Source organism: Lytechinus pictus, chromosome 17 (assembly GCF_037042905.1).
Source record: "Lytechinus pictus isolate F3 Inbred chromosome 17, Lp3.0, whole genome shotgun sequence".
Classification (NCBI taxonomy): domain Eukaryota; kingdom Metazoa; phylum Echinodermata; class Echinoidea; order Temnopleuroida; family Toxopneustidae; genus Lytechinus; species Lytechinus pictus.
The window spans coordinates 8,428,399-8,441,366 of record NC_087261.1 but is presented as its reverse complement, the minus strand read 5'-3'; the positions used below and the strand labels follow the sequence as shown (position 1 = coordinate 8,441,366).

At 44.3% G+C, this 12,968-nt stretch overlaps 1 protein-coding gene across 1 annotated transcript; it reads left to right on the top strand.

Annotated features, from left to right (window-relative positions):
• Nucleotides 1-8,467: 8,467 nt before the first annotated feature.
• LOC135157233 (uncharacterized) lies at nt 8,468-11,798 on the top strand. Its single transcript, XM_064112186.1, has 2 exons — nt 8,468-9,845; nt 11,785-11,798. Exons 1-2 carry the CDS (start codon nt 8,468-8,470, stop codon nt 11,796-11,798), a joined length of 1,392 nt encoding a protein of 463 aa, XP_063968256.1.
• The last annotated feature ends 1,170 nt before the right edge of the window (nt 11,799-12,968 follow it).

Here is a 12,968-nt window from a genome sequence, read left to right as displayed (position 1 = left end):
TAGGTTATGCTGATGTTGGAGAACTGCAATTTTATATTTCAATTGAGTGTCAGGATCATCCATCTTCCGAGGTGCTTCTTTCGAGGGCTGGAGGAGAAGTGATGAGGAGGTGGTGCCGGATACACTTATATGCCCTATGACTACACGTGTGTGTGTGTATTTGAGTTTTGTCAGACGTGTATCAATCAGATATGATTATTTACGTCTGGGACCGACCTTTAACGTCACCGTCCGAAAGACGTGACCAGGGCTCAAACCTCGAACCTCTGCATCAACACGCTAGGCACACGTCAGGTATATGTTAGGAACACGCAATATAAACGTTGTGTGCGTTAGAGACGTGTTCAGCACTCGTTTAGCACTCGTTCAGCTCGTTCATATTCGTTGCGTGTTCGTTGGAATGCACGTTATGTGTGCGCCAGTTGTTCGTTCGAAATCAGCCGCCGAACTTGCGACGGATACTCAACGTAGGCTCAGCGTATGTCTAGCGTTGGTCTAGCGCGCTTTGCGAATGTATGGCGACTTCATGGCGAATAGAATCATGCGTCGAGCTCTGCGCATATTTTTGAGCATGCTCAAAATATCACGACGCACAAGCGGAGAGCGTCGAATACATAACGTTGGTAAAACGCGCTCGTCGAACGCTTAACGAACAATTGCGCAGATCTAGCGAGTAACAACGCATTGACCAAAACTGCCAAAATTCAACACGTGGGCCATGCGCCTCTCGTGCGTCGCCTATATGTGACCGGGCCGCAGTGCGTTGCGTAAGTCGATCATTGAGTTCTAACGCACCAAAAGCTATAGCGCCATCTACGTTTACTGCATTATAACAAAAAACCGTAGCGGACTGGTTCGCTACACAGCCCCCCTCTTCAAGGAATGTGTCCTCACATTTGTTTTATCCTCACGTTAGCAGAGGGATTCCAAACAATTTGACAAAGCAACCAAAATGTATTGAATTATATGCATCGCTGTATTAATCATACTGAGAGTTATGTCCTCTTTATATACATTCCTTATATGGATACTATGTACAATCAATCTCTCTGCAGCTTCCATAACTTATTTCTGTAAGCTCGCATTGATAGCAACATTATCATCATTCTCATTAGTTGTATGAAACGTGTTCACTCTGTGGACATTAACTCTGAATATGAACATTACAGCGAGTGCTTCTATGCAAAATTAGTTTTATAAATATCTGTGAGTCGAGGACACCTCCTTGAACAATATCATCCGAAAAGATAATGGTGTGGTGTTTCACAAAAAAAATAAATGACTTACACTACGACATAAATATGGCGAAACATTTATATATATACAAGTCCAGTATAGATTGGGTTGTTTTCCACATTGGTTCAACAGTTCGTGTGGATTAGTGCTTCTATCTCATTATTTCATTCTTCAACCGTCAGAATCCTTGCGTCTTCTTTTAGGCCACGCAGTAGATCCATAAAACGATATATATTAACAGTTTGTCAGTTTTAGAAACAGCTAGAATACAGTTCCACATCTATCTGCAAATGGAAAGTTATGAGTGTTCAATAGAAATAGTCTGGAGGCCTTCTCCGCCTTCTTGGATAGCGTGAAGGGTTGACGTCTGAGTCACTAGAATCATCAGGTAATGGAATTCCTGGTTCTACTGTAGTCTCAGTAGAAGCCTGAGTAGGTTGTCCATCATCCACAACATCTGGTTCACGATTGGTAGTCACCTCGTCTGTTAGGTCGGCTGGCTGAGTCCTCCAGGCCTCCGGTACATCAGATCCGTTGTAGAGCTTCAGTCGGTCAAAGTGGACCACTCTCAGTTTGCTCCTGGGGGATCTCTGGATACGATAGGTCACGTCGGAAAGTCTGGACACCACTTGGTAGGGACCTTCCCATTTAGGTGACAATTTGGGGCTGACTCCTTTCTTCCTGGCATTGTTGCGGAGCCAAACAAACTGTCCAGCTTCATAGAGTTTCCCATCTGATTTCCGATCATAGTTCCTCTTCTGGCGTCTCAATTCAACACCCTTACGTTGCTGGGCCCTCTGGTATGTCTCTTCCATCCTTTCCCTCAGCTGCTGAGCATAGTCAGTCCACTCACTTCCATCCTGTTTGGAGAACTGCAAATCGATAGGTAGTGAAACCTCTCGGCCAAACATCATCATGTTTGGAGTCTCCTTGATTGTGTCGTGTGTAGAGCTTCTGTATGCAGCTGTGGCATAGGGTATATACCTGTCCCAGTCCCGCTGGTGCTTCTCTGGATCCAGTAAGGTAGCAAGAATGTTGATCAGTGTCCGGTTGAACCTTTCAACCATCCCATCACTCTTTGGGTTGTACGGTGTCGTCCTTGTCTTTCTGACACCCAGTAGTTGACACACTTCTTGGAAGACGTTGGACTCGAAGTTCCTGCCCTGGTCACTATGTATCTCATTAGGAACTCCATAGCGGCAGATGAATTCGTCCACAAGCTTCCGTGCCACTGTTTCAGCTCTTTCATCTGGTATTGCATATGCTTCGACATACTTGGTATAATAGTCAGCTACCACAAGAATGTACTTGTTCCCGTCATTGGTAACTGGCAATGGTCCCATAATGTCCAGGGCGATCCTCTCCATCGGATATCCACTCTGCCTCTGCTGTAGCGGAGCTCTTTTCCCTGGTCCTGCCTTCTGTCGGCGAGCGCAGTCTGGACATTGCCTAATGAAGGATCTGACATCTTCCTTCATTCCTACCCAGTAGAAACGTTCCTGTACTTTGTGTAGAGTCTTCGTCATACCAAGATGTCCTGCCATGGGAGATGAGTGTAGGTCCTGTAGCACCTCCGGTATCAGAGATTTAGGTAGTACATAACGCCACCTGACATCACGTCCATCTCCTGATTCCCACCTCCTGTAGAGAACACCATCTTTGACCTCTAGCTGGTCCCAGTGATCCAGAAGAACCTTGACCTTAAAAGGATATGCCGTCGCCTCTTCCCGGGATGGCTTCCTCCCTTCCACCAGTGCATTTCTGACTGGATTTATGTTAGGATCTTCCTGTTGGGCCTCTTGGATGTCAGCTAGGTTATCATTCCTCAACGTGGTAACGTTGATATTCCCAGTGTCTCCTCCATAGATGCAGCCTCCTTCTCGCTTACACTGCCTGCATGGTCTTCGTGATAGAGCGTCAGCGTTGCTGTGAATCCTTCCAGCTCTATGTATAATCTCAATGTCGTAGCTTGATATGACTTCCAGCCATCTTGCCAGCTGACCTTCAGGTTGCCGGAAATTTATCAGCCATCTCAGAGCTCCATGATCAGTCCTCACCTGGACGTGGCGACCATACAAATACTGCTTGTAATGTTTGAGGTACACTACTACAGCAAGTAGTTCCTTACGGGTTACACAGTAGTTTCTTTCTGGTTTGCTTAGGACTCGGCTTCCATAGGCAATGACCCGTTCCTGGCCATTCTGTATCTGGGAGAGTACACCGCCGATACCATCATTGCTGGCGTCTGTGTCCAGAATGAATCTTTCCTCCTCGGTAGGGTATACCAGTATTGGAGCCGTGACTAGTCTGTGCTTCAGTTCCTCGAAGGCTTCTTGGCAGTCCTGGTTCCACTCAAACTTCCGTCCTTTCTCTGTCAGTTGATGCAGAGGCCTAGCAATTCTGGCAAAGCCTTCAACAAAGCGACGATAGTAAGATGCAAGGCCTAAGAATCCTCGGACCTCCCTCACTGACTCGGGTCTGGGCCATGTCCTGGTTGTTTCTGTTTTGTCCTTTTCAGTCGATATACCTTCTGCAGAGACGACGTGCCCGAGGTATGAAACAGAAGTCTTGAACAAGTTGCACTTCTTTGGCTTCAACTTCAGCCCTGTCTGTCTTAGACGTTCAAACACCTGCTGCAGCCTCACCATCTCCTCATCAATGGATTTCCCGAACACGATCACGTCATCCAAGTAGACCAATAATGTCTCCCAGTGCAGTCCTCTCAGTACCTGGTCCATGAGCCTTTCAAACGTTGCTGGGGCGTTGCACATGCCAAAAGGCATAACCTTCCAGGCATACAGTCCCCCATCTGCTAGGAAAGCTGACTTCCTCTTAGCATCCGAGTCAAGCTCTACCTGCCAGTACCCACTAGCAACGTTGAAAACCATTTGGCTCCAGAGAGTGCATCAAGGGTTTCGTCGATACGAGGGAGAGGATATGCATCCTTGATGGTAACACTATTCAGTTGCCTGTAATCAACACAGAAGCGCTGGGAGCCGTCTTTCTTCTTAACTAAGACGATGTTGGCTGCCCATGGATTGTCTGAAGGCTCGATGAGTTGCCTGTCCAGAAGATCATTGACATGCTTCCTGATTACATCTCTCTGTCCAAACGGATGTTTCCGTGGCCTCTGTTTGATTGGCCTGGTCTGTCCGGTGTCAACTGTATGTTTCACCAGGTTGGTTTTCCCCAAGTCATAGTCTCCTTTGGAAAAGACATCCTGGTATGTAGTCAGAAGCTTAGCAATAGGTGCATGGTACTGCTCTGGCACCTCTTGTATACTCCGCTCGTACAAATCAGTCAGGTACTCTGGTAGATCAATCTCCTCACTGGAAAGCTGAGATGCTTGGATATCTGGTTCTGATACTGCCGACAAATATCCTAGCTCTGTCCCCTTCTTTATCACACGTTGTGATCCTGTAGGGTTGTATACTCTAACTGGGACTGCTCCATTACTAGTTCTGACGAGGGTCCTGGCCAAGATGATGCATTTCTGTGTAAGTTGTCGTCTATCATTTGATGCTTCGACCATGCCTGTAACGTCATCTGAAACCCCATCCAGTACTTTTCCTGTAATGATGCCTTCTCGGCCTGCCGGTATAGTGTACATCTCAGTATCTATGATGCGGAAGCACGTTCTAGTGTTGTCTTCATGGCGACACTGAACTGAACCCCACTTGGTTTCCATTGTAGCAGTCTCCAAGTTAAGCCTTGCTCCTAACTGTAGAAGATTATCCATGCCCAAGACTCCATCGCTACAGATATCAGCGACAATCAGGGTGATCCTTGCCTTCCCCTGGCCTATTATCACTTCTGTGTGGATCTTTCCGTCCACCTCCAGGTGTGAGCCATCTGCAAGCATAACCTTCTCTGTAGTAGTTTGAATTGTAGGCTTCTCTTGTAGTTTCCTATAGCCTTCCTTGGAGATGTATGTATCTGTTGCTCCTGTGTCTACCAGAAAACTCAGCTGTGTCCCACCGATAGTGACTGGCACATACATGCCCTTCAGAATTCCTTTGTTGATTTCTCCATTGTACCTGGTTGTAACTATTGGCTGTGTGACATTTGGTATTGAGGGGCTGGTGCTTCCAGGTTCCACGGCCGCGCCATGCCCCCCTGGGGCGACCTTACTTCGTTTGTTGAGCTCTGATATTGTTGCTCGGCTTGATGAATCTGAGCCTCGTCTCTCATCCTCTTTTTGCACTTCCTCTTCATGTGGCCTTTCTTTCCACAATAGTAGCAGCTACCATCAAATTTACTTGAATTCCCCTGCTGCTGCTTTTGCTTGTCACTAGGATCATTAGTCTGAGGTTGTTGCCGTAATGCGGTCCTGATGGCCTCCAATTCTTCCTTCAGTGTGGTCATCTCAGAATTACGCTTGGAGAGTTCTTTGTTCAAGGTAGCTACCATAGCTTTCACTTCTGAGATTGGTTCGGAAGTTGGTTTATCTTCCTCATTCTCTTTTGTCATTGCCCTGCTGTACTTGGGTTTCCTGCTACTTCTCTGATCCTCAGAATGGTGGAAGGCCTCAGCTACCACTGCTGCATGTACCATCTCGTCCAATGTCTTACATTGGTTGTTGAACACTGCCTCTCTAAGCTTGGGTTTCACAAGGGCGTCCATGAAGTGTCCCTTCGCCAATCTGTCCCGAACATCAAAATCCAGCTCTGGATAGGCCGATGCTGTGAGCTCCCTGATGCTTTGTGCAAGCTCCTTGAGTGTCTCGCCCTCCTGTCTCTGTCTTTGCTTCAGCTCTAGTAGATGATTCTCAGCCTGTTTATTATCTGAGAACCGGTTGGCCAGCATTCTCTTCAGATCGCTGAAGCCTACTGTCTGCCTTTGTTCACGTAGCAGCCTTAGTGCCTGACCTCGTAAGCATGATGCTAGGATCCTCCCCGCTTCTTCATCATCCCAGCCATTTACTGCTCGGCATGAGTCGAAATGTTGGCTGTAATCAATCCATGATGAACATCCATCATATTTGTCTGGCTTGATAAAGTGGGTACCCCTAGGCTTCTGTTGGGCATCCTGTGATGACCTTGGTTTTGACGTATGCCCATGTTGGAGTGTATCTTCCAATGCTTGCTGGATTATGGCCTGGAGCCTACTGTCATCAATTGGATGGTCTCGCACAGCAGTTGGTTGCACCGCTGGTGATGTCGTCTTCCTGGCAGCATTTTGTACTGGCGAATTAATAGGATTGCCTCTGCTATTCCGCCACGTAGTATTGGATGGAACTTCCTCCTCCTCAGTTGATGATGCTGTTTGTGTAGACCTATCTGTGCTTCCCCGAGTACTCAGTTTTCTTCGTCTCCGTCTGGTAGGCTTACTCTGCTCATTAGAGAATGATAGAAGCAGCTTCTCCATCTGTGCTTGCATAGATTTAGCCTGTTGCATCATCATAACCTGGGCATTGGCTTGCTGTTTCATTATCTCGTCCTGAGCTAGCTTGGCTTGATTTTTCATCATCTGTGCGATCTCCATCAGAGCCTCGGTCTTCTGCCTTCTTCCCCTACTGGTAGATAACTTGATTCCGGAATGGGTAGAAACTGATTCATCCCCTGAAGTATTGCTGCCATCTGTTCCAGATGTCCTCACATTCTCCATCCCACTTCTGACACCATTTGTGTGGCGGCCCTCTGTCTTGGAACGGGTCCTATATGTTGGGGGGGGCCGGCCTGTCCCTTGCCTCTATCACCTTTATCTGTTGATGAATTGCTAGCCATCCTAAATGCGAGCGGTTTCCGTATGGCGTTATGTAGAGACCCGGGCGTGTTCCGTTTTCCCAAAATATATGGGGGTGGAGTGTTGAGAGGTAGTGTGAACAGGTGAAATATAGAATTACAGGGGATTTCTATTGGAGCTGTATAATCTCTATGGGAAGGCTTATACTGTAGAAGTCAATCGGATTCCATAGATCACACAGGTTGGAGACGATGATTACATTTGGTTTATGACAACGGTCATAATTTAATTATACATTCAGCATCTCTTACATGTTATCACCATTAACACCGTCACCAATTATCCAGAATTGTATTTGCAGTAGTAGAAATTAAGCGAGCAATGTTCATTTCCAAACCTTTTCTTGATTCAGCCCTGTTGGAGAGGAGCGCAGAGAGTTCGTCGTCCGACTCCGACCTCAGCCGCCGTCGAAGTGACGAGATCACTGCGAAACTCCGCTATTTACAGTCTCCGAGAGCTGCCTTACGCAGTGCGTTGCGTAAGTCGATCATTGAGTTCTAAGGTTCTAACGCACCAAAAGCTATAGCGCCATCTACGTTTACTGCATTATAACAAAAAACCGTAGCGGACTGGTTCGCTACAATATGCTTTCACTAAGTATTTTGAGACACGAGAAAGAGAATTAAGTGATTTAGAAATCAGGATTACTCTTTGCATGGATATTTATCGGTTTATTGCCATTTCATCCACTGCCTTTTTCCCCACTATCGCATGGTCTGATATCATTTCGTCTACCTTTAGTTAGTCAAATATCAATTTAGTCCAATAACCATTTCGTCTAATTACCATCTCGTCTAATAACCAGTTGGTCAAATAGCCGTTTTGTTTATTATCATTTAGTGTAATTGTATTTTCTTTTCAATTGGTCCAATATCCATTTTGTCCGATATCATTACTTCTATTACCTTTTGGTCTAATAGCCAATTGGTCTAATAAGCACTTGGTCTACTCTCATTTCGTCCATGTTCAATTTGGTCTAACTTCAGTTGGTTCACTATTACTTTGTCTAAACCCATTTCGGCTAACAATCATTTGGTATCGTTGCCAATTAGACGAAATGTTTGTAATTAGACGAAATGGTTATTGGACTATGTAGTAGTAGTTACATTAGAGCGCCTCACAGGCAGCACTTGTATTTTGCTCTGCAAGTTTTGGTTTATTTGTGTGTTTATCTCTATCTCTATTGTTTATAAATTGTGACATCCTGTTTATTATATATCACTGATCTTACAGGACCACTTTGGTAAGGTTTTGTGCTCTAGAATCGATGTATTTCTGTGATAGATATTTTAATGTTTGTATGTCTAGTTTGGTTTAATTTGCTATGCCCATGGCTTCCATGTATGCATTGCACACATGTTCTATTGAGAAGCCTTTGGCTTATACCAGAACACTTTTATTGTATATATCCCTGTTAATCTTGTTTCTTTGTTATACATGGTCAAGTAAACCTATTCATCCATTGTTCTCAGTGGATACTAACATAATGGGTCTTACTCGATCTCAAATTCTTGAACTGAACTGTGATTTTAAGCTGCCTTGTGATGTATGGTCACATATCAAGGAATTGGGAATACACAGGAAGCCTATTACTAGGCGTGGAACAAGGGCTGGTAGGAGGAAGGACAAGAACAAGGCTGAGCATCGTTCAGAGAGAGCCGCCGGAAATCATCGAGGTAATACGAGTAGGTGTGGATCTGTGAAAGCATGCCTTTGGAATAGTCAGTCAGTTCGCAACAAGAGTGTTCTACTGTGCGACTTGATCATCGACAATGACTTTGACATCGCCTTCCTAACAGAGACTTGGCTTCAACAGGATGACCGGGTCATCCTAGGTGAGATTTGTCCACCTGGCTTCTCCGTTCTTAGTGTTCCTCGAAAAACTTCTTGTCGTGGTGGAGGTATCGCTGCAGTGTATGACAGCAATGTAAAGCTGCAGGATTGTTCTGATGCCCTCCCTGAAGTAAGCTCTTTTGAGTTTGCTCTATTCAGAAACCCACAAGTCAATTTTCTTGTTATCTACAGGCCTCCTTCTGGATCTCTGCCATCATCAACATTTTTTGAAGAATTCGAGGAAGTACTCAGCTGTGCAGATCTGCTACCGAACAGACTTGTGGTCATGGGAGATTTTAACTTTCACATGGACTGTCCAAGCAAGCCTGAGGTCAGAAACTTCAACTTGTTGCTTACCTCACTTAACTTCAAGCAGCTAGTTCAAGGATCCACTCATCGTTTTGGACATACCCTTGACCTCCTCATCGTTAAGGACAGTGACACTATCATCCAGACATGCTTCGTTGATCAGATCATCCACTCTGATCACTCTATGATAACGTTTGATCTTGATCTAAAGAAGCCAGTTACTTCTAGTGACGTTCGTGTTCTCAGAAAGTTTAAGTCCATAGATCATGATCTGTTCTCCAAGGATCTTTCTAAAAGGATAAACTCAATCATGGAATGTGATAGTAGTGACATAGATGATATTGTGCTACAGTACAACAAAGCTTGTCGTGAAGTCCTGGACACCCATGCCCCTGCATCAACAAGGTCAATGTCTGTTCGGGTGAAGCCTAGCTGGTACACCGATGAAGTGAATGAAGCCCGACGTACCAGACGACGTGCTGAGAGACGCTGGCGCAAAGCAAAGTCAGATGCTAATTACAGACTTTATATTGAGGCCCAGCAGAATGTAGTCGATGTTGTTGTTTCCGCTAAGAAAGACTATTATCGTAACAAACTTTCTTCGTGTAATACTAAGGACATGTATAAGACTGTCAACGAATTGCTCAATGCCAGTAGTAATGTCCTTCCTGTGTCTCCCAGCTCTCCAGATCTTGCTGAAAGTTTCTCAGATCATTTTGCCAGTAAAGTTTCTAAAATTAGGGATGATATAGAGGGCACTGTTTCAACTGATTGTAGTGTATCTAACGTATCTTCAAATGCATGTAAACTTGATTTAACTCTTGATAAATTTGATACTGTGAGTGAAAATGTCTTACAACGTATGATTTCTAAGTGTTCCTCAAAATCTTGCATTTTGGATCCCATGCCTACATGGCTGGTTAAGAAGCATTTGTCTGTTTTACTCCCAGTACTTACACGTATCCTGAATATGTCAATGTCCACTGGTGTTTTCCCAGAGAGTCTTAGATCGTCCATTATAACACCGGTTTTCAAGAAGTCTACTCTGGACAAAGATAGTTTAGGTAGTTATAGACCTGTTTCTAACATGCAATTTGTAGGCAAAGTGATTGAAAAGGCTGTTTCCAAACAGGTATCTACTTTTGTTACACAGAATAATTTACTGGATCCAATGCAGTCTGCATATCGTGAGGCACATAGCACTGAAACTGCATTGATTAGTCTACAGAATGATTTGAATTGTGCAATTGACAATAAGCAAGCTGTTTTCTTATTAATGCTTGACCTCTCATCTGCCTTTGATACGGTAGATCACAAAATCCTTTTGCAAAGGTTGGCTGATGACTTTGGCCTAGGTAATAATGCTCTTTCCTGGTTCAAGTCGTATCTTAGTAACAGGTCTAGTCGAGTACACATAAAAGGGTCATTTTCAAGTGAGAAACCATCGGAATATGGTATACCGCAAGGGTCAATTATCGGGCCTCAGTTGTTTACTTACTACATCGGTAATATTGGAAAGATCATCAGTCGGCACTCAATTCAGTATCATGTTTATGCCGATGACATTCAGATGTTCACCACTTTTGATCCTACAAAGCCTGGAGATGCAGCCTGCGCGTATTTTCGGATTTCAAAATGTTTGTCTGACATTCAATCGTGGCTTGTTGACAATAAATTGAAATTAAATTCTTGTAAAACAGAGTTCTTTGTTGCTGCATCTCCTGCACACCTTAATAGGTTCCTTGACCTTTCTTTTTCTTTTAATGACATAGATATTCCATTATCTTCAACCATTAAGGATTTAGGAGTTGTTTTTGATAGTGAAATGAAAATGACCGAACATGTAACATACTTGTGTCGCACTCTCAACTGGCAAATATATAATCTCAATCGCATTAGAAGTTTCCTGGATAAGGACACGTGTCATAATGTTGTTAGGGCTCTTGTGCTCTCCAGGCTCGACTATGGTGGTTGCTTGCTTGGGGGTATTAGTAAACAGGATCTTGGAAGACTTCAACGCCTTCAGAACAAATGTGCACGATTAATCTGTCAAAAACCTAAATGGTGTCATGCTACCCCTCTTCTAAATGAACTACATTGGCTACCTGTTTCTGATAGAATACATTATCGAATACTGGTTCAAACCTATAAATCTCTGTCAACCACACTACCTTCTTACATTTCTTCGTTATTTCATCAACAAAGATCTACATACTCTCTTCGTTCTGCAGCTGCTCCTTCCTATGTCATTCCAAAATCCAGAAAACAGGCCGGTTTCAACTCCTTTCAATCTCTTGCCCCCCGTCTGTGGAACAAACTCCCTCCATCTCTTCGAAACCTCTCTTCTCTTGACCTCTTCAAAAAACATCTCAAAACACACTTATATAACCATAAACCTTAACTTGTCTTATGCAACCAACAGCGCTTTGTATCCTCTGGAAAAAGCGCTATATAAATCCAATTATTATTATTATTATTATTATGTTGATAGTTGACTAACTAATGGTAGACGAAATGATATCAGACCATGCGATAGTGGGGAAAAAGGCAGTAGACCGATAAATATCCATGCAAAGAGTAATCTTGATATCCAAATCACTTAATTCTCTTTCTCGTGTCTCAAAATACTTAGTGAAAGCATATTTTATATCTTATCTGTAGCTATCATACCATGAGATATTTGGGAAAAAGGCAATAAACCGATAAATATCCATGCAAAGAGTAATCTTGATATCCAAAATCACTTAATTCTCTTTCTCGTGTCTCAAAATACTTAGTGAAAGCATATTTTATATCTTATCTGTAGCTCGAGTCCTGAAGAAAATACTGCTGTGACATTATGCGTTGCGACATGTGACGTTATGCGTTAGAAATTTTTGCTGCGACATTAAGCGTTGCGACATGTGACGTTATGCGTTAGAAAAACTACGACATTATGCGTTGACTGCGACATTATGCGTCGGACGCTCTTGGCATGATTTTTTTTTTTTTTTACAAGTGCACATCTAGTTTCCAATAATGCATATAGCATTTCCATTTATTTGAAAGCAGGATAAAAGAGCATTGTAGATTAAATGCCTTGCTCATGGGCATAGGTGCCCCGGTCGGGGATCGAACCCCGGACTTTCCATGTATAGCCAGGCGCCTTAGACCACTCGGCCACGGCACCTGATGTCGCAATCTGCGATATTTATGCGTTGGTGCGACATTATCGGTTGTAACAGGGCATATACAATGCATTCAGCTACCCCGGCGGCACGGGCGCAGGGTGCGCTCGCGTAGAGGCGATGGTCGGACGGCGCTCTGCGGCCACTTTTCACCAAAATTGTAGCTCAGCGGAGCGGATCAATGCAGGCGAAACGGCGTAACGAATAATATGCGAAGCTTTCGAACGGATTTCTTTCTTCTTTTTTCTCGATAAGAAGAAAATGCTATGCCTTGGAACGGAAATTTTAGTGTAAAAATGGGGGTCCCCTCCGCGGCACATACCCAACACGCATTATATACTGAGTGCGCCCCCCCCCCCCTCCCGGTTGGTAGCCATTACGTATACTATAAGCCTACTCACCAATTCCTTCGCATACGACACCTGCATCTTCACGGTGCCCGCAGTTTTCATTATAGTAGCCGTTGTGCTGACAGAATGCAATGTTTGACTCAGACCCTGTACATTGTACATTATCCAGAATGATGTCCCCTGTTCCTTCGCCAAAGTATGCTCCTGTGCGATAAGCTGAAGCTCTCGGATACCCCAATGTATGACAAACCACATGGGCGTCATTAAGATTCCAGAGATCGTCACAAACGGTATGCCAAGCATTTTGGTAGTAAACCTCAACTCGGCC